Source organism: Macaca fascicularis, chromosome X (genome assembly GCF_037993035.2).
Source record: "Macaca fascicularis isolate 582-1 chromosome X, T2T-MFA8v1.1".
NCBI classification, from domain to species: Eukaryota; Metazoa; Chordata; class Mammalia; order Primates; family Cercopithecidae; genus Macaca; species Macaca fascicularis.
The window spans coordinates 103976555-103997285 of NC_088395.1; the positions used below are offsets into that span (position 1 = coordinate 103976555).

At 38.9% G+C, this 20731-nt stretch overlaps 1 protein-coding gene across 5 annotated transcripts in view; it reads left to right on the forward strand.

The window, feature by feature from the left end:
- Positions 1–20731, forward strand: part of DIAPH2 (diaphanous related formin 2) — a 919127-nt gene that overhangs the window by 568121 nt on the left and 330275 nt on the right. For all 5 annotated transcript variants that reach the window (XM_065538079.1, XM_065538080.1, XM_065538081.1 and 2 more), the window contains one exon: positions 817–940. In XM_065538079.1, the coding sequence (XP_065394151.1) occupies positions 817–940 (124 nt within the window). The remainder of the gene's footprint in view (positions 1–816; positions 941–20731) is intronic.

Sequence of the window (20731 nt, forward strand, 5' to 3'; positions counted from 1 at the left end):
ACATAATTGGCAGTTATGCAGCAATAGAGTATCTATAAAATAGTTGCAAGTTAAAAAAAAAAATTACCCGGTAAAAAGACAGTCTCCTGACAGATCTGAAAAATGTGCTTGTATTTAGGAGCAGTTTGAATACAATACTTAAAATTATTACTTGTCAGTGAGAGAAAAAGGAAGGTGCAGAGAATGTTAGGGGTAATTACAGCAAATAATGATAGTGTTTGAGGGTAGGCTGAATCTTTGTGGGTATGTACGTTCATTTGTGTTTGCTGGGGTTTGCTCTAAATCATCTTTCTGTATCAACAGTTATTTTTCACTTCTCTTTGAAAAGTACTAGAGATGGGAACTTTTACCATAGATATTGGTTTATAAAAATCAGGATATTTCTACAAAAGAAAAATATTTGATCCTTTTATATAATTTAACCTTAAATCATTTATAGAGCTAAGAACATGCATTAATAACATGTCTTTGAACCTTAGTTTTTCTTTAATCTTCAAATTAGATTTTAAAGAATGAAATATTAGGAATTCCATCAATAAATTTAAATTGAAATGGATTCATTTGAACTAATGGCTGAGTAAAATGGTGACATTCCCATATTAAACATGATGATTTGGTATATTATATTACACATTTTCATTTATTTCATGGAGAGTAGAATTTTTATGAGCAGTAATTCAGAAAAATGTGAGTTGACTTCATGGAACTATTTCCCACATTTTTTTAAAAAAAGACTTTAACTGATAATATCTCCTTTTAGATGTTTTGTGGAACACCTGGTAAAATATTCTAAATCCTTTGCACTTTGTTGTTTAGTTTCAGCTCAAATTCTCAAGAGCAACCTTGCATCAATGGAACAACAAATTGTTCATCTGGAACGTGACATCAAGAAATTCCCCCAAGCAGAAAATCAACACGATAAGTTTGTGGAAAAGATGACCATATCCTTTATTTATTTAAGCATTTTGTCTAGTTTTTTTGTCTTTATGTCTGTCTGTCTACTAACTGTGTGGTTAGTTCTAGATTTAGTAGTCTTTTCACACCATCCGGATGAATTTGTGTATATGCTGTTTTTCTATTAGTAGCATAAATTTTGTTTCATGATGTTTTCAACCAGTAGGCAAGGGAACAATTAGATTTTTTTTAAATGCTATTTCTCAAAGAAGAATTCCATTTGAAAGCCCACAGGATATGCAAGGTAAGTCTTAAGAGGCTTGATGAAGCCTAAACAAAACAAAACAGAATATTCTTATATAACCAAATGTTTAAAGTAAATGATCAACAGAAGGTTTTTTTGTGTGTGTGTATACATTTTCTGAGGGCATGTGTGCATTTTCAAGGACAATAAGAGGGTAACTAATATCACTAGACTGAAAGGACTGAAGAATAAATGGATACACGGTTGGATGGATAGACGAATTGATCAGTAGATGATATATTTACATAAATTATAGTAGATATCTGTATAACATTAAGCATTTCTTGTTAAATAAATATTTTTTGAAACTTCTAGTTTATAGCAGTATATTCATATAAATCATAAAAATGTATAAAAGGAAAACTTGAGAAAGAGCATTTAGCTTGAGTTGTTTAATGTTAAATCTGGTATCTAAAGATAAACTACATTAGAACTGATTTTTTTATAATTTTCTATTTTAGTTTTCAAAACTTAAAGCCATATCCTCCTCCTCTGGGTTTAAATAAATATCTTGAACTGCAGATTCATTCACCATTTTATATCTCTAGAGGGAATAAATACTGTAAATTCTTTATCTGATAATAAGTAAATTCCTTCAACAGCTATTTGGCAGTCACCTTGTTTCAAGGTTAAAGCCTTTTTCTTTTCTGATATGCTTTACTTTTTGCCCAACTTGGAAGTCACAGTGCTGAACTTGAATTACTTAAGAATGGCAATTTAGATTTATGTAAAAAAAAATTTTAACTCTCAGTGTTTTGGTTCATTAATGAATACTGTGTTTTGTGTGGTCCTTTAGTGATTCTGAGTACCTTCATGAATACAAATATTGGCAACATAAGTTTGTGAGTGATTGGAGGCAGGGAATCCACAAAAATAACCTTAGTTGCATTACTGGCCACGTTGGAATACTTAATATGAAGGTTTCACTTTATTGCTGATTACGTTTTTTTTTTCACATATGTTATATTGTCCTGTGCCTGGAAACACCACCTCCTTTTTCACCTTTCGATTTTGGTTCTTGCCTTATATTTGAATTTAATTCCTGATCCCCTTTTTCTTTTGAACATTTTCTTCTACTGTTGGCTTATAGCCACACAACAGCTTGCAACATTGAGTCTTTGTTGCTCATTTAGAAAAAGAAAAGTAATTTCAAACCCTCGTGAACTTGGCCTGGACTCCTTATTTTATTTCTCTCTTTATGCAGGTAATTAAGCACTTTAAAATGAAAATCCAGAGCCTTCTGTATCTGTATGTTACAGATGAATGGTTATTCTTCATTTAAGTGGCACTAAAGTGTGACTGTTTGTGCACAAGGGGATTGAAAACTGTATTAAAATGTATGGGGCTGTTACTTTGCATATCATATTCTTTAAAGAAACAAAATAAAGTACACAGCAATTTATTTCAGAGAAAAAATTTGAATATTGACTTGGGTTGGTTAAAAACTATGAATTAATGGATTATAATGATAAAACTGTGGTTCAAGTTATTCTTCCTTTGAAAGACTTCTTGGTCACCCATTGAGAGTTTCTGTCTTCTAGAAAGGGACAAACAAAATGCATAATCATTATATGTATGTATATGAGTTCTGGTGCCTACCTAATATATATATTTTTTACCCTCCTGGCAATGCTAAAAGAGAAAGATATTTGTGAGATACTTGATCCTGTTTTAAAAATAGAACCGTGATTCCGTTTCTAGTATAGGATCCTTTGTACTCGATGATCTTTCCAATGTTTCCATCCAGTGCCAATACATTGCATTGCTTCAAGTCACTGACCCTTTAAATTGAATAATTAGGGGCACAAGTATGGGAGTAGTTTCCATGGAAAGTAACTTTAGCTACTTAAACAGTAATCTCTCTATGAGGACTGAGTTCACAAGCTGAAAAGCACTCATATGCCTTTGGACTTCAGAATAGCAACAGTTCTATAGTTAGCAGCAATGGCATGATGGCTTCAGGGCAACCGAATATGCAGGTTGAATCTTCAAATCTCCAAGTCAGTCTATGTCCTGGAGCACCCTATATTTACCCTTATTCTTTCCCAATTTTGATTGAACACTTACAATATGCTAGACATTGCCAGGCATGAAAATTGAACAGTACACAAGATGATAGAAAACTTGACCTCAGGCTGCTGACAGTCTGACATGTGTATGTTCTCTGTCTTGCTGTCCCCATGGGAGAGATTATGTATGGTTTGTTAATTACTATATGCCCCCCACAATGCCTACCACCTAGCACAATGTAGGCACTCAGTAAATGTGTGTTGAATCACACAGTATTATAGCTAGAGACAATGAAGATCATCTAGTCCAAGCCCTTGCTTTTACTTAGCACTTCAAAATGATACTGTCAAACAGTGTTAGGCTGTGCTTATAGTTATAAAACTTTTCTTCATATAAATCTCACAAATGTGAGTATCATTGAATCACCTTTATAGAGCATGCTGTAAAGTATAATCAGTTTTAGGAGAGATCCACAGCTCCACAAGTAAATGTCAGAAAAAAATGGGCAAAAAACAAAAACAAACAAACAAACAAAAACCTTTCCAAGGCTATTTCTAGCCTGCTGGGGCCAATGGCTTTAGAAGGAAACTCATCACCTCTTTCTTCCTTTCTCTACCCAAAATTGGTTGCTTGTTCTGACTCAGAAAAAATTAGATGGTATGGGAGAGAAAAATCAATGTTTCTTGACCCATTCTAAGGTTCATGGCTGACACCCTATAATACAATATTAACAAGAGCAAAGCATACAAATTTATTTAATGTGAGTTTTATGTGACACAGAAACCTCCATAAATGAAGACTCAAAGAAACAAGGAAAAACCATGTATTTTATGGGCAGTTGTGCAGAAGTATTGTGGCAGGACGAGCGGTAGACAAAACTCCTCAGACACTGAGTTAAAGAAGGAAGGGGTTTATTTGGCTGGGGGCATCGGCAAGACTCCTGTCTCAAGAGCCCAGCTCTCGAGTGAGTACTTCCTGTCCCTTTTAAGGGCTCACAACTCTAAGGGGGTACACGTGAGGCGGTCATGATCAATTGAGCAAGCGGGGGTACGTGACTGGGGGCTGCATGCACCGGTAATTAGATCAGAACAAAACAGGATAGGGATTTTCACAGTGCTTTTCTATTCAATGCCTGTAATCTATAGATAACATAACTGATTAGGTCAGGGGTCGATCTTTAACTACCAGTACCAGGGTGTGGCTCCGAGCTGTCTGCTTGTGGATTTCATTTCTGCCTTTTAGTTTTTACTTTTTCTTTCTTTGGAGGTAGAAAGTGGGCATAAGACAATATGAGGGATGGTCTCCTCCCTTAGTATGACTGGTGGATAAAAGGATATGATCTAATGGTAATAAGCTGGAGGGAACCCATCAAGACTGGTTCAGATTATTTTCTGTATCTCTATATGACAGTCTTCCCCCAGGTATGGGGAAAAGACGCCTGTCATGTGAAGGTCTTGTTTTTTTTTTTTGGAGATGGAGTCTCACTCTGTAACCCAGGCTAGAGTACAGTGGCGTGATCCTGGCTCACTACAACCTCCACCTTCAGGGTTCAAGCGATTCTCCTGCCTCAGCCTCCCGAGTAGCTGGGAATACAGGCACATGCCACCACGCCCAGCTAATTTTGTATTTTTAGTAGAGAAGGGGTTTCACCGTGTTAGCCAGGCTGGTCTCAAACTCCTGACCTCAGGTGATCAGCCCGCCTCAGCCTCCCAAAGTGCTGGGATTACAGGCACGAGTCACTGCACCCAGCCTATGTGAAAGTCTTTGGTGGAGAATGGAAGAACTTAAAAAGTGATCTTCCTAGGTTTTATGGCTTGTTTCAAGGGAGAGGAATTCTAGTTTCTTTGACTTGCTTCAGGAGGCAAAGGAAGGTAGGAAGGAGGGAGGGATAAGTTCAGAGACACCTTCTTGCTTCTGTGGTCCTCCTGGTATCCTTCAGCTCAAAGTATTCAGCATGCCAAGGTAGCATACTTCCAGATATTGTGCTCTGAACCCCAACACTTTACTTTTTTTAAGAAGTCAAAGCATCATTTTTACTTATTAATCCTTGCTTTTTCTGTCCGAAAAGAAACCCATTCTTAAAAGAGGGCTTCTTAGACTTTTAAATATGTGTTGTGGTCCATTCTTAACATCTTAAACTATCTAAAAAAGCACATCAACCACAGTGTTGACCTTACTGTTTATATCCAGTTGACAAATTCCTTACCACATTTACTCGCAGAGATTTTGTCAATGGTAGGGCTTTCTGTTGCCCAAAATCAGCTTAGCTTTTTGATTGACTGCTGGCTAAATCATTTCCCCAACCGGAGGACAGAGAGTGACTGAGCAGCAGGGGCACCATTAACACATTGACAAGAAGAGCTGACAGAATGTTAATGACATTAACACCCTGTCAACTAACTATCAACACCTGGGATTTCCTCACAGTATCAGGGAAGTCATTTGAAGTGGTTACAAATCAAGTTACTGAGGAGGCACATTATCCTTTCCAGATAATTCAAAACAGATTTGGGGTCTTCACTGCACTGCCATTATGTTAATTGTATTCCACCTTTATTTATTAAGAGAATAATTTTTAAGTAGATGAAAAAACTCACAGAACCACCAGTGACATTGATCACCTTTGAGAACATGCCAGTAACAGGTTTCAGGAAGATGATAATCCACACTTTGTAAAGCAAGTGTCATATAAAATTGACCAAACAAAAATGAAAGTAAAAATGACCCTCAAGAGCAAAGCTGTTTGTTTTGTTTTGTTTTGTTTCGTTTTTAATGAATGTAGTAATTCAGGTCATTTTCTGGCGCCTAAAGAAAAATTGAGAACTTCAGAGTAGGCTGGAGGGGGGAAGTTCTTCACCTCTGACTCTCTCCTTACCCTCACTGCCTGTTCCTCTCAAATGCAGAAAATTAGGAAGTTCAAAGCAAACATATTTTTATGAGACTGTTCAGAAAGAGGAGGGTACAGGATTTAAAAGGGGGCATGGTCAGTAATACAGATAATGCATACATTGAGAAGCAAATTGTTTTAGAAAGGGGGACCAGGTGCAGTGGCTTACACCTGTAATCTCAGCACTTTGGGAGGCTGAGGCGGGTGGATCACCTGAGGTAAGGAGTTCAAGACCAGCCTGGCCAACATGGTAAAACCCTATCTGTACTAAAAAAACAAAATTAGCCAGGCGTGGTGGCACAAGCCTATAATCCCAGCTACTCAGGAGGCTAAGGCAGGAGAATCACTTGAACCTGGCAGGTGGAGGTTGCAATGAGCTGAGATTGCATCATTGCACTCCAGCCTGGGCGGCAAAAAGAGCAAATCCCCGAAAAAACAAAAAACAAAAAAAACAAGGGAAAAAGAGTGCTTTTTAAAAAAGAAAGATTCTTAGCATTCTTTGAAATATACTCTCTTGACAATGGTACTGGTCAATGGAATTTTTAGTTCAATTGAATTTAAATAGAAAGTATAATCATTTATGATAATAATAAAATAGGCCAGGCACAGTGGCTCACGCCTGTAATTCCAGCACTTTGGGAGGCCGAGGCGGGTGGATCACTAGGTCAGGAGTTCAAGACCAGCCTGGCCAACATGGTCAAACCCCGTCTCTACTAAAACTACAAAAAACAATTAGCTGGGCATGGTGGTGCATGCCTGTAATCCCAGCTACTCAGGAGGCTGAGGCAGGAGAATCACTTGAACCCGGGCAGCAGAGGTTGCGGTGAGCTGAGATTGCACCATTGCGCTCCAACCTGGGCAACAGAGTAAGACTCCGTCTCAAAATAAATAAATAAATAATAATAATAAAATAGTAATAATAGTAATAAACTTTTATGAAAGAAAATTAGAGCCAGAAAGAAGTTAAAGTGGTAAAGGCAAATTTCATTCAGGAACTATTGCAATAGGAGAGAGACCTTACTATACAATGAGGCTGCATTCTGATACGACAAAGGCAAGTGGGGGTTTATAGCCAAGAAGCAGGGTGGGAGTCAGGCAGTGGAACATTACTAGAAGTAGATATCAAAGATAAGGGGATTCCCCCTAAACCAACTTGATAGGATTCTTGCTGAAGGCAGGCAAGGGTAATAAGATATGAGGGGTGGAAGATGAGGAATTTGACCGTATATGAAGGGTGGAGGATTTTTGCTAAACTGACCCAGTAGGATTCTTGCTAAAACTGGACTGTCAGGGACAAGGACGGGGCCTAAGAATGAGGCCTAGTCAAAAAGAGGACTCAAGGCTGGGCACAGTGGCTCACACCTGTAATCCTAGCACTTTGGGAGGCCAAGGTGGGTGAATCACCTGAGGTCAGGAGTTCGAGACCATCCTAGCCAACATGTTGAAACCCCATCTCTACTAAAAATATGAAAATTAGCCAGGTGTGGTGGCAGGCATCTGTAATCCCAGCTACTCGAGAGACTGAGCTAGGAGAATCACTTGAACCAAGGAGGCGGAGGTTGCAGTGAGCTGAGATCACACCATTGCACTCCAGCCTGGGCAACAAGAGCGAAACTCTGTCTCAAAAAAAAAAGTACTCAGAGGAACCTGACTAAAATTTGGTTCAAGAGAGAGTCTTTGTCACTGTTTAGTGAATGTCATATGCCAGCCATTATGCTAGGAATATCTATATCTATATATCTCTCTATATATTTTCCTAAGTGACCTCCAAAGAAATACTATGAGGTTGGTAGTATTACTTTGTTTTATTTTATTTATTTATTTATTTTTGAGACGGAGTCTTGCTTTTATCGCCCAGGCTGGAGAGCAGTGGCACAATCTCCATTCACTGCAAGCTCCACCTCCCGGGTTCACGCCATCCTCCTGCCTCAGCCTCCCGAGTAGCTGGGACTACAGGTGCCCACCACCACACCTGGCTAATTTTTTTGTTGTATTTTTAGTAGAGACAGGGTTTCACCATGTTAGCCAGGATGGTCTCGATCTCCTGACCTTGTGATCCTCCTGTTTCAGCCTCCCAAAGTGCTGGGATTACAGGTGTGAGCCACCGTGCCCGGCCTATTTTATTTTATTTTATTTTATTTTTGAGATGGAATCTCACTCTATCGCCCAGGCTGGAATGCAGTGTCTCAATCCCAGGTTGAAGCGATTCTCCTACCTCAGCCTCCCAAGTAGCTGGGACTACAGGTGCACATCACACCTGACTAATTTTTGTATTTGTATTTTTAGTAGAGACGGGGTTTCACCGTATTGGCCAAGCTGGTCTCGAACTCCTGACCTTGTGATCCACCTGCTGCGGCCTCCCAAAGTGCTGGGATTACAGGCGTGAGCCACTGCGCCCAGCCTTAACTTTATTTTAAATGTGAGAAAATTGAGGCTATAGAGGTTCAACCATGTGCAGGAGATCACATAGGTAATATGTGTGGTTCATGAGGGTCAGAATTCCAATTTTGGTCTTTCTGACATTAAACCTTGTGCTTCTAACCGGTATTGTGCTGCCTCCGAGGTTAGACCTGTTTGAAAATCTGAGATAACTTCTACATTTGTTCCCTGTGAAACTTTTTTTGCTTCCTTTTCAATCCCTCTCAAATGGGAAAAAAAAATGTTCTTTTTGAAAGGATTGTAAACTGATTTAAAAATTAGCTGCTCACAGGCCAGGCGCGGTGGCTTATGCCTGTAATCCCAGCACTTTGGGAGGCCGAGGCAGGTGGATCACGAGGTCAGGAGATCGAGGCCATCCTGGCTAACACCGTGAAACCCCGTCTCTACTAAAATATACAAAACAAAATTAGCCGCACGTGGTGGCAGGCACTTGTAGTCCCAGCTACTCAGGAGGCTGAGGCAGGAGAATGGCGTGAACCCGGGAGGCGGAGCTTGCAGTGAGCCGAGATCGTGCCACTGCACTCCAGCCTGGGTGACAGAGTGAGACTCCGTCTCAACAACAACAAAAAAAATTAGCTGCTCACTTACACCATCTCCTCCAGAAAGCCTTCCCTAATCATAGCAATCAAAATTAATTTCCCTGTTCCCTGTATTTTTATAACATTTTAATACTTTGATTATTGTACTTGCTGGTTTGTCTATACTCTGTTCATGTACATACCTGTTGTGCATACTGGTTTATGTACTCTTTTCTGATACAGATTCTGGTTCATATTTTGAGTACTTTACAACAAGCCTATAACAATGCTTTATAGAAAGTCAAGTGCTTAATAAATGTTTATTTAAATAGGTTAGAGTTTATTATATAATAATTAATATACAACTTAACATTATGGCCATTAAACAGAACATTAGCTTGTTTTTCTGGCGTAGCCTCAGTTTAACAGAAGAAAGGAGTCTAACATGTTTCAAATGTTATTCTTTTATCATGTCTTGATTTAAAATGCAGCTATTGAAAATTATGTCTTAACAAATTCTAAGATAGAAATCTAAGAATTTAGATGTCTTAACAAATTCTAAGACCCTGTCTGAATGGAGCATATTTTTAAGGGTCTGTTAGCACAAAAATTTTCTCTTTGAAGAGTTTTGCTTGCTTGAAATTCAGCCTGAAATTACATAGACTATGAGCTACATTTTTCAAACTTTGTTCAGGGAATTGATAGACATTTGGTGCATGATGCTAATGGTGAGAAGAGAATATATTGCTCAGTTAAAGGATGCATAAACCCTTTCAGGCCACAAGAGACTCATCCGGGAAATCATCTTTTTCAGAACATAAAACGGAACTTAATTTGTCTGAAAGAGTTAATGTACCCTCAGCCTGACAAATTCTAATCGCTCTTACCAGAAGCTAAGTTTTAAAAGATGTAAAAACCTTTCTATAGGATTTATTCATATTGAGTAGAAATAATACAAAAAAGAAGCTTGAAAGAATAAATTACCCAATATGAATATGGTTTTTTGTGTGCATATGCACATAAAGAACATGTAGCATATGCACATGTCTATTCATAGATATAAAGCCATTTTGCTCTTTATAAGATTATAAATTGGATATCATACCAATGAATCTGTGAATTTGTTTTCTTTGCTTTTGTTTAAAATCTGGTAAAACTTCTCAATTATGAAGGCCACACGTGGTATGTTAAGCATACATAGTTTACATGTAGGTAATAATAGTGATGTTAGTATAATTCCTCAAGTAATCTACTCTGGTGCAAAATCTCAATCATGTACTGTTTTCATGATGCAGAAAAATATATCAGTATCTTTTTGTATAATAAAAGTCTGTTTACTTATTTTTAGTTAGGATGTGTTTCACATATAGCTTATGAAAATTAAGGCAAGTAAACTTGGCTTTTCATTCAATATTCCCTGTTCTTTTCTTCTGTTTTATTTGTTTGTTTGTTTATTTGAGATGGACATTCGTTCTGTCACCCAGGCTGGAGTGCAGTGGTGCCATGTCGGCTCACTGCAACCTCTGCCTCCAGGGTTCAAGTGATTCTCCTGCCTCAGCCTCCCGAGTAGCTGGGACTACAGGCACGTGCCACCATGCCTGGCTAATTTTTGTATTTTTAGTAGAGATGGGGTTTCACCATATTAGCCAGGCTGGTCTCGATCCTCCCGCCTCAGCCTCCCAAAGTGTTGGGATTACAGGCATGAGCCACCACACCTGGCCTTTCTTCTGGTTTTAAATTGCTTTACGAGATGAAGACTAAAAAAAAAATTACAAGAAAGTATATGAAATCATTGTTTAATAATCATGTAATCATGCTCTCTTTTATGTTGCAAATGTAAGATAGGATAATAATGTAGTACATTGTCTGAATTAATTAATGAAGTGAGGAATGGAAAAAATATATGACATTACTGAAAATTATCTAATTGAATTTTGATAATAGGATTGCATATATACTATATATACCTAGTAAGACCTATATTTATAGAACTGTAATCAATTTGAGAGGATCATATCTCAGCTACTTATTTAAGGCTAAGGGATTCACTAATGGCAAGAATGGAAAAATCAATGAAAAATTTAAAAAGGCATTATAGACAAGCTTTGCAGAAATCATCAGTGAGAAGAATAGGACCTAGTCACAAACTGATGTTGGCTGAGGAGACAAAGGGCATGAGTAACTGAGTTGACAATGGTTCTGACAGGTAACGGTAACAACCCTCTTTACCTTATCAAAAGCAAATATCTAGTAAGTGGCTTTTCATATCTGCTAAGACATTATCAAATTTGTGCACAGCAAGTCTGTTCAATTACTGATCTCTAGATGCCTTTATCATAGGCCTGACTCAGAACCTATATATAAAAGTACTTTCAAACTTTAATGTTCTTTCAGATGCCAAGTATTTTACTTAATCCATGTGAATGAAAAGATATTTGGACTGGGTATCCATTGAGTTAAGCTCTGGCCGTGATATTTGTGATCTTAGGAAAGACTGTTTACCCAGTCATAAAATTGAAAAAATAATACTTGGCTTGCCTACTTCACATAAATTGTTATTAAAATTAGGTAGAATAGAGTGACTTTTAACATGCTTTGCAAAATGGAAAATGCTTTGTAAAACAGAATAACCATTTATTTATTTATTTATTTATTTATTTATTTATTTTTATTTTTTTGAGACGGAGTCTCGCTCTGTCGCCCAGGCTGGAGTGCAGTGGCCGGATCTCAGCTCACTGCAAGCTCCGCCTCCCGGGTTTAGGCCATTCTCCTGCCTCAGCCTCCCGAGTAGCTGGGACTACAGGCGCCCGCCACCTCGCCCGGCTAGTTTTTTGTATTTTTTAGTAGAGACGGGGTTTCACCGTGTTAGCCAGGATGGTCTCAATCTCCTGACCTCGTGATCCGCCCATCTCGGCCTCCCAAAGTGCTGGGATTACAGGCTTGAGCCACCGCGCCCGGCAGAATAACCATTTAAAACTGTCATTTATGTATCATTCTCCCCTAAACCGTACAGATAGGAAATAATTCTATCCCCCAAGGAAAATGTTATTTGTTAAAAAAAGAAAGAAAAAAGGTCTCTTTTTTCCAATTTCATTTTATCTAACTTTTAAAACATTTTTAAGTTCTAGCTAACTTTGCTTTTTGTATGTAGACCAATAAAGGGTACATTTTTCAAAATGTAGTGAATGCTTGTAGAGTAAGCAGGATGCTAACACCTCATTATTCAAGGAATATCCAGATGTTCAGTGTTAAACTTTGATTCCTTACTTTTTTCACTTTGGTAGGAAAGAGGAAGATGGAGCAATAGAGTTTGAAAATTCTTGCGTACTCTATGAATGATGACATTCTATATGCTATGACCACTATAAAACAAGATTAAGGGGCCAGGCGCAGTGGCTCATGCCTGTAATCCCAGCACTTTGGGAGGCTAAGGTGGGTGGATCACATGAGGTCAGGAGTTCGAGACCAGCCTGGCCAAGATGGTGAAACCCCCGTCTCTACTAAAAATACAAAAATTAGCCAGGCGTGGTGGCCTGCACCTGTAGTCCCAACTACTCGGGAGGCTGAGGCAGGAGAACCGCTTGACCCCGGAGGTGGAGGTTGCAGTGAGCCGAGATTATGCCGCTGCACTCTAGCCTGGGAGACGGAGCAAGGCTCCGCCTCAAAAAAACTGATAATAAGATTAAGATATGTTTCCTGTTTTCAAGGAAGAATGTATTCAAAGAGGTAAAACTGACAGAAGATAGCAATAAACAATACAATGTGATTTAATTGCTGAGTATAATGGAGACTAAAAATGCAATAGACATTTTCGATATTCCTTACCATCTTCCCAAAATATTTTTGGCCAGAGAGACGGCATTCTGGCTTTGGCCACGATTGGGAATGAACGTTGCAACTTTATTATTTTGTTGGAAATGTATTCTCACTCCAACCAAGAGACCCAAATGAAAAGTTAAAGATGGAAATGCATTCCGAAGCCAAATGGGAACAACTTATATATTATCCTTTATTTTGAATTAACCATCTCTCTTAACATGGATAATTAAGTAAGAACTGTGTATACCAACGATTTCTCTAGGTTCCCAAATAAGTTTATTTCCATGTTTTTATCTATCCAGCATATATTAATTAAGTAGCTACTGCAGTTCCTAATACTATGCTAGATGCCATGGAACTGAAGCATTAAAATGAAGTACAAAGTATTCTCTTGGCTCTAAAGGAGCTTAACATTTAGCTAAGTCCATCCATATGAGAAATCTGTGGCTAAAAGGATGATGTTTAATAAAATGTATATGGCACTGTTATAAATGCATTAAGAGTTAACAATGCAGGGGACATTGTGGTGTCATGCAGCTTCATGGAGGAGGTGGCTTTCAACTCCTAATGAAATGTAAGCTCACTGTATGCACAAGTTTACGATGTTGGTTTTGTAGTGATCGTCTTTTCTACTCCCAGTGCCTGGCACTTTGTAGGGCTCAAACATGTCTGGTGAATGAAATAATGCATGATTTGCCTTTTACAGACATTTAACTTTAAGGTCATAGTTACAAAATATTTTGCTATGTCTTCTCATAGGTCGTCCAAAATGTGATTCTGGTTAACTTTGAAATTCGTTTAGGCCGGGCGCGGTGGCTCAAGCCTGTAATCCCAGCACTTTGGGAGGCCGAGACGGGTGGATCACGAGGTCAGGAGATCGAGACCATCCTGGCTAACACGGTGAAACCCCGTCTCTACTAAAAAAATACAAAAAAATAGCCGGGCGAGGTGGTGGGCGCCTGTAGTCCCAGCTACTCGGGAGGCTGAGGCAGGAGAATGGCGTGAACCCGGGAGGCGGAGCTTGCAGTGAGCTGAGATCCGGCCACTGCACTCCAGCCTGGGCGACAGAGCGAGACTCCATCTCAAAAAAAAAAAAAAAAAAAAAAAAAAAAAACCAAATTCGTTTAATGTCCTTATTTAAACAAGCACAAACCCCTCACTAATTATGTCTGTATTAGATTAACGTGTAACGCTATTTTGCATTCCAGGAAATTGCCTAAATTGAAAAGTTCTAGGATTAGGTTAAAGAGGAATTCAGAATTTAAGATTTGAAATGAACAGTCAACATAGGCATTAGAGACTTTTGAACATTTAAAAACAGGATTTTTTGGCCGGGCGTGGTGCCTCATGCCTGTAATCCCAGCACTTTGGGAGGCCGAGGCAGACAGATCACGAAGTCAGGAGATCGAGACCATTCTGGCTAACACAGTGAAACCCCCGTCTCTACTGAAAATACAAAAAATTAGCCGGGCGTGGTGGCGAGCGCCTGTAGTCCCAGCTACAAGGGAAGCTAAGGCAGGAGAATGGCGTGGACTCTGGAGGCGGAGCTTGCAGTGAGCCGAGATTGTGCCACTGCACTCCAACCTGGGTGACAGAGCAAGACTCCGTCTCAAAAACAAACAAACAAAAAAAAAACCAGGATTTTTTTCTTTTTAATGGAGTTTTGCTCTTGTTGCCCAAGCTGTAGTACAATGGCATCATCTCGGCTCACCGCAACCTCCACCTCCTGGGTTCAAGCCATTCTCCTGCCTCCGCCTCCCAAGTAGCTGGGATTACAGGCATGCACTACCATGCCTAGCTAATTTTGTATTTTTAGTAGAGACAGGGTTTCTCCATGTTGGTCAGGCTGGTCTCGGACTCCTGACCTCAGGTGATCCACCTGCCTCGGCCTCCCAAAGTGCTGGGATTACAGGCATGAGCCATCATGCCCAGCCAGGATTTTTATATTACTATGTTTTGTCAGTGATCCCCATATTATTGGGTTAAATAGCTTAAATTCACAGAGTGTATTAAAAATAATTAATTGTAATAGGCATTGAGATGCCATATGATGGCACATATGTGTTAGGTCATCCAACATATCTGCCTAAACTTTCAGATATCAGAACATAATTCACACAGGGTTTGCCTTCTGCTCTTTATTATAGCTCCCTTTCCCCACACATATATTTAGGTATTCTTTAATGCCAGAATTTGCCTTGTGTACAAAGCATTAAGACTGTGAGGTATACAAAAATGAGTAAAACATGGACTTTTCATTTCAGAAACAAGTAAATTAGAAAACAATCAACACCATACCCAAGTGATTATAAGACGACACGGGTATGATAAATGCCATATACATGATGGTAATTTCATTCTATAAAATAATGAAACCTAGGATATCAATAGAGGTTTTCTGTCTGTATTGAGTGTTCACATACATTGTCTTAGAAGTTCAGAGCAGTGGAAGGAAGAGCACTTCTGACTGAAGATTTGGGGGAAAGTTTTATGGAGAGTTACAGTCCAGACACTGAGACTCAGGGTCAATAAAGATAATAAATGTAGGCCGGGTGTGATGGCTCACATCTGTAATCCCAGCACTTAGGGTGGCCAAGGCAGGCAAATCACCTGAGGTCAGGAGTTCGAGACCAGCCTGGTCAACATGGTGAAAACCCGTCTCTACTAAAAATACAAAAATTACCCAGGCATGGTGGCACATGCCTGTAGTCCCAGCTACTCAAGAGGCTGAGGCAGGAGAATCACTGGAACCCAGGAGACGGAAGTTGCAGTGAGCCAAGATCCTGCCACTGCAATCCAGCCTGTGTGATAGCATGGGACTGTGTCTCAAAGAAAAAATCAAAAATCTGTGAAAACATCAAGTAGAACTCTTTGGCTGGAAGTAGTGACAGCTGTTACTAAGAAAGAGGGTAAAATCAAGTTCTAAATAATTAAGAATATTGGTCTAAGGAGTTTGAACAGTATTTGGTGGGTTGTAAATTGTTGAAAGGCAAGAAACTCTCGTTCCCTCTTCTTGCTTGCAGCCACCACATGGTATTTGCCTGAGAGTGATACTTGCTACCTGCCAACTACTGATCCAAGTAAGTACTAAAGTTAGAATTGTTTCCAGTATTAGAAAGGTATGTGTGTGCACCCGCACTCGTGTGTCTGACAGGGCAAATGGATATTTGTCTTCAGTAATGCATTCAACTGTTCTGTAGTTGAATTTGTAATACAGTTATAGCAACTTGCATTTATATAGTGTTTTAAAGCTTGAAAAGCTCTTTTATCTTCTCATGTCTAACCCTAAATGTTCTGTAGCAAAAATTATCATATTAAGTGTTTTTTGTTTGTTTTTTGTTTGTTTGAGACGGAGTCTCGCTCTGTCATCCAGGCTGGAGTGCAGTGGAGTGGTCTCAGCTCACTGCAACCTCTGCCTCTGGGGTTCAAGCAGTTCTCCCTGCCTCAGCCTCCCAGATAACTGGGATTACAGGCACCCGTCACCACTCGCAGCTAATTTTTGTATTTTTAGTAGAGATGGGGTTTCACCATGTTGGCCAGGCTGGTCTGGAACTCCTGACCTCAGGTGATCGCCCGCCTTAGCCTCCCAAAATGCTGGGATTACAGGCCTGAGCCACCACACCTGGCCACATATTAAGTCTTGTACCTACTTGATGTTGTTGAGGATTCATCCATTTCACAAATACTCACTGATTGATTCGTCACTGTGTGCCAGGCACTGTGTCAGATACTTGGAACACAGTGGTGAACAAAAAAGATACAATGCTTACTGTCAAGGAGAGTTTAGTTTGCTAAAAGAGATAGACATTCAGCAACTACACAAGCAACCATGGCAGGTGATAAGGAAGAGATTTATAATGCCTTGCCAGTCAACAACCTAGTTACGAGGACTGCCCTCCAGAGAGAATAATACCTGAGCTGAGATCTGAAAGATGAATAAGAATTAATTTGGGGAAAAGGTGAAGAGGAATCTTTACCGCAGCCTGTTTATCTACAGGTGTTTCAAATGTTTCACAATTTGGTACCTTGATTAGTTTCTTGTTTATGGTCTTACTGGATTTACAATCCTAGTGGAGTTTTAAAGTTGGAGTTAGAAATCTCTCAAATTGAGCCAAATCCTGAGGACATTTTATGTTTTAAAAACTGTTAACTTTTCTCCCCCAAAAGTTGCTTTTTTACTATTGGCTAGGAATTGAGTATGGATATTTTTGAAAAGCTATGTCAGATTCTGTGGAAAACCTAAAGCTCTATGAACCTTGTGGGAGCTGGAATTTTTCAGCTAAGAGGTTCGGATAGATTTAGGTATTTATCCAAATCGAACTTTTAAACCACCAGAGATTTGCCCATTACTAGTTTACATAGAGCTTAACTACAGTGGTTTCCTCTTTCAACATTTACTTTTTTTATTTAAACAGCTTAATCGAGAGCTATAAAAACACTGGATCAGTCTTTTCAAATAAAAATGAAATGCAGCTGCCATGGGTTAGTCTTATAGAAGAAACCCTTCTGCCTGTAGGCAGTTTAGGTGTTAAAATGATGGCTTTTTAAATACCAAAAGATCTAGTTTTTGATTGCGAGGCCATATCTTTGAATTATTAGTTTATGAAAACCTGGCATATCTTTGAATTATAAGTTTATAAAAACCTGGCAATTCTTTTGATTTTAGTTACGTGTGCACGCGTGTGTGTGTGCACGTGCGTGTGCATGTGTGTGAAATACCAAGAGTCATGAGATTTACATTATTGGCTTGTTAATTGAGGGAAGAATTCCATAATTGTTTTAACTCAATCACACTGCACAAGGGACATTTTGCCTATTTGTTTTTCTGCACATATTTTATACGTCATTGTTTATGTTTGCTTAAAATGCCAAAATGTGCTTAAGTTACTAATACTAATATTTATCCAAAACTCTGGACTTACAACTGATTCTTCATTGTTTGCTTTTGTAAGTCATTGCTTTGCATTAACTCTTAATGTTATTGGGAATAAGGTGTTTTAATACTCATGTCCTTTAGAGGAAATAAAAACATCAACTTTCCTTTTTTAGTTTTTGTTTTATTTTTATTTTTAGATATGAGGTATTGATATGTTGACCAGGCTGCTCTCTAACTTCTGACCTCAAGCAATCCTCCCATCTTGGCCTCCCAAAGTGCTGTGATTACAGGTGTGAGCCACCATGCCTGGCCTCAACTTTCAGTAAATTAACCTGGAACACAGAAAGTCAGAGAAATGAAATAATAATTCCAAGTTATGTAAATAAGTACATTTATGTACAAAGGGATTGTATTAGGTGATCTTGAGCATCACTTTCAGCTCTAAAAAGTTCTTATATTGCCAAAGCTAGGTAGTGCATTCATCCTTGTTCTGCTCAAACATTAAGTGCTTAAATGTTGAATTAATTTCCTCTCTGATTCATCACACCAGTATTGATATTATAATATTGTGACATTCCTACTAGTCACAAATTCATCTATTCATTCAACAAATATTTATCAAAAAAAATTCATCAGACGTCTACAATGTGCCAAGCCCTGTTTTTTTTTTTTCCAGTGGAGATTCAGTGATGAGAAACTGAAATTTAAAAAAAAAAGGCCTTTGGCATATACTCTAGTGTTGTAGAGCGTCAAAAAAAAAAAAAAATGTAGTATGATATCAGACAGTGATAAGGAAAATAAAGGTGAGTAAAAGAATTCATTAAAGAATGATAGTGACACTTATTTTTAAAGTTGGCCAGGGCAGGACCCCTCCAAGGGAGTAACATTTAGGCAGATATTTGAATCAAGTGAGATGATTTGCATGAGTAACCGAGGGAGCTTTCCATGAAGAGGGAACAACTAGTGCAGAGGCTTTAAGGAATGAGCATGAGTATAAGCATGCTTAAGGTATAACAGGAAAAGCAAGACCAGTGGCTGGATTGCAGCAAGTGAGGGAGAATGTAGAAGAAGCAAGGCTAGTTCTGATGTGAAATCATGGAAGACATTGTATAAGAGAAAGTCATTAGAGAATTGAAAAGAGATAATGACACTTACAGGGGTGAGGATGACTTGATGAGGAAGAAGGGAGGTTGTCGGGGTGATGAATCAAGAGTTTGGTTTGAGAGGTGGGAAGTTTGAGATGCCTATTAGGAATCCAAGTGGAGATGTAGGTATGTGAGCCTAGAATATAAGGGTACACATTAAAGATAGACATTTAGGAGCCATCACCATGGAGATTGTGTTTAAAGCCATTAGACTGGTTAAGGTTACCTAAAACACATGAACAGACAGAGAAGAGAGAGGTCCAGGGACTCAGGTCTGGAATACTCCAACATTTAAAAGTTTGGAAGATGAGAAGAATTTTAACGAAGGAATAGGGGAACTTAAAAGGTATAGCTTGTGTGGTAGGAGGAAGCCAGAAAATTCTGTTGGCCTGAGAGCCACGTGACAAAAATGTTTGAAGAAGGATCTTTTGAATGGGCTCTGTGCATTGATTAAAAAGGTATTATATATAAGGCATTGAACACAGAGAGCAGAGAGGAGCTAGTGACTTCAGAACCCTCTAAGTATTTTATTGACAAAATGTAGACTCATATCATGCATCTATTCTTTTACTTTGCTATTTGTTAGGATAGCACATGCATTAGATTTTTTTTTCCCTCTATCATAGCTGACTTTCTATTTCCAGATCAATCAAAATGTCCCTATTAAGTTGTCAGTTACATCACAGATAATTGCCACAAGCCATTCATTTCATGTTTTTAGTATCCTGTGCAATAAAAGGCTATGAAACACTTTGAACAGGTATTCAGTGAAATCTCAATTATCTGGAATTCTAGTAAGCATATATCCATTTATAGATAACCAGGATTTCCCAAATTTGAGCATTAACCATTTGAATGCTAGAATTTATTTTTAAAGAAAAGCCTTCTAAAGTGCATTATTATATTGAGCACCAGCCATGCGCTAAGCATTTTATTAGGTGCTATAACTGTATATTCTTATAGCTTATAGGCCTTTGTAAATAGAATGTTCCAACTTTTATTTATTTATTTATTTATTTATTTATTTATTTATTTATTTATGAAACAGAGTCTCGCTCTGTCAGCCAGGCTGGAGTGAGCACAGTGGCATGATCTCGGCTCACTGCCACCTCCGCCTCCTGGGCTCAAGCGATTCTCCTGCCTCAGCCTCCTGAGTAGCTGGGATTACAAGCATGTGCCACCACACCCGGCTAATTTTTGTATTTTTAGTAGAGGTGGGGTTTCACCATGTTGGCCAGGCTGGTCTCGAACTCCTGAACTCAGGTAATCTGCCCACCTCGGCCTCCCAAAGTGCTGGGATTACAGGCGTGAGCCACTGAGTCTAGCTCCAGCTGTTGTTTGTTTGTTTATTTATTTATTTGAGACAGGGACTCACTCTGTTACCCTGACTGGAGTGCAATGGTATGATCACAGCTCACTGCAGCCTCAACCTCCTGGGCTCAGGTGATCATCCCACCTCACCCTCCTGAATAGCTGAGACTACAGGCACGTTGCTACCACGCCCAGCTAATTTTTGTATTTTTTGTAGAGATGGGGTTTCACCATGTTGCCCAGGCTGGCCAACTGTAATTCAGCTACATCTTAATGATCTTAGATTATCATCAGTTCCTCTCAGCTGCTTTAGAGATATTTGTCTGATAATGCAGTATCATATTCCTAGAAGGCTTTTTTTCTCTATCTTTCTGAAACTTTATTTTATTTTTTGCTTTAAGAAGGTCACATAGGTGCTCTATAGGCACAGATGATTGTTTGGCCCCTTGTGTGTGAATAAATGCACATATGCCTCTTCTCATCTTTTCAGTCATTCTGTGTACATATATGTCTCACAGAAATACTCAT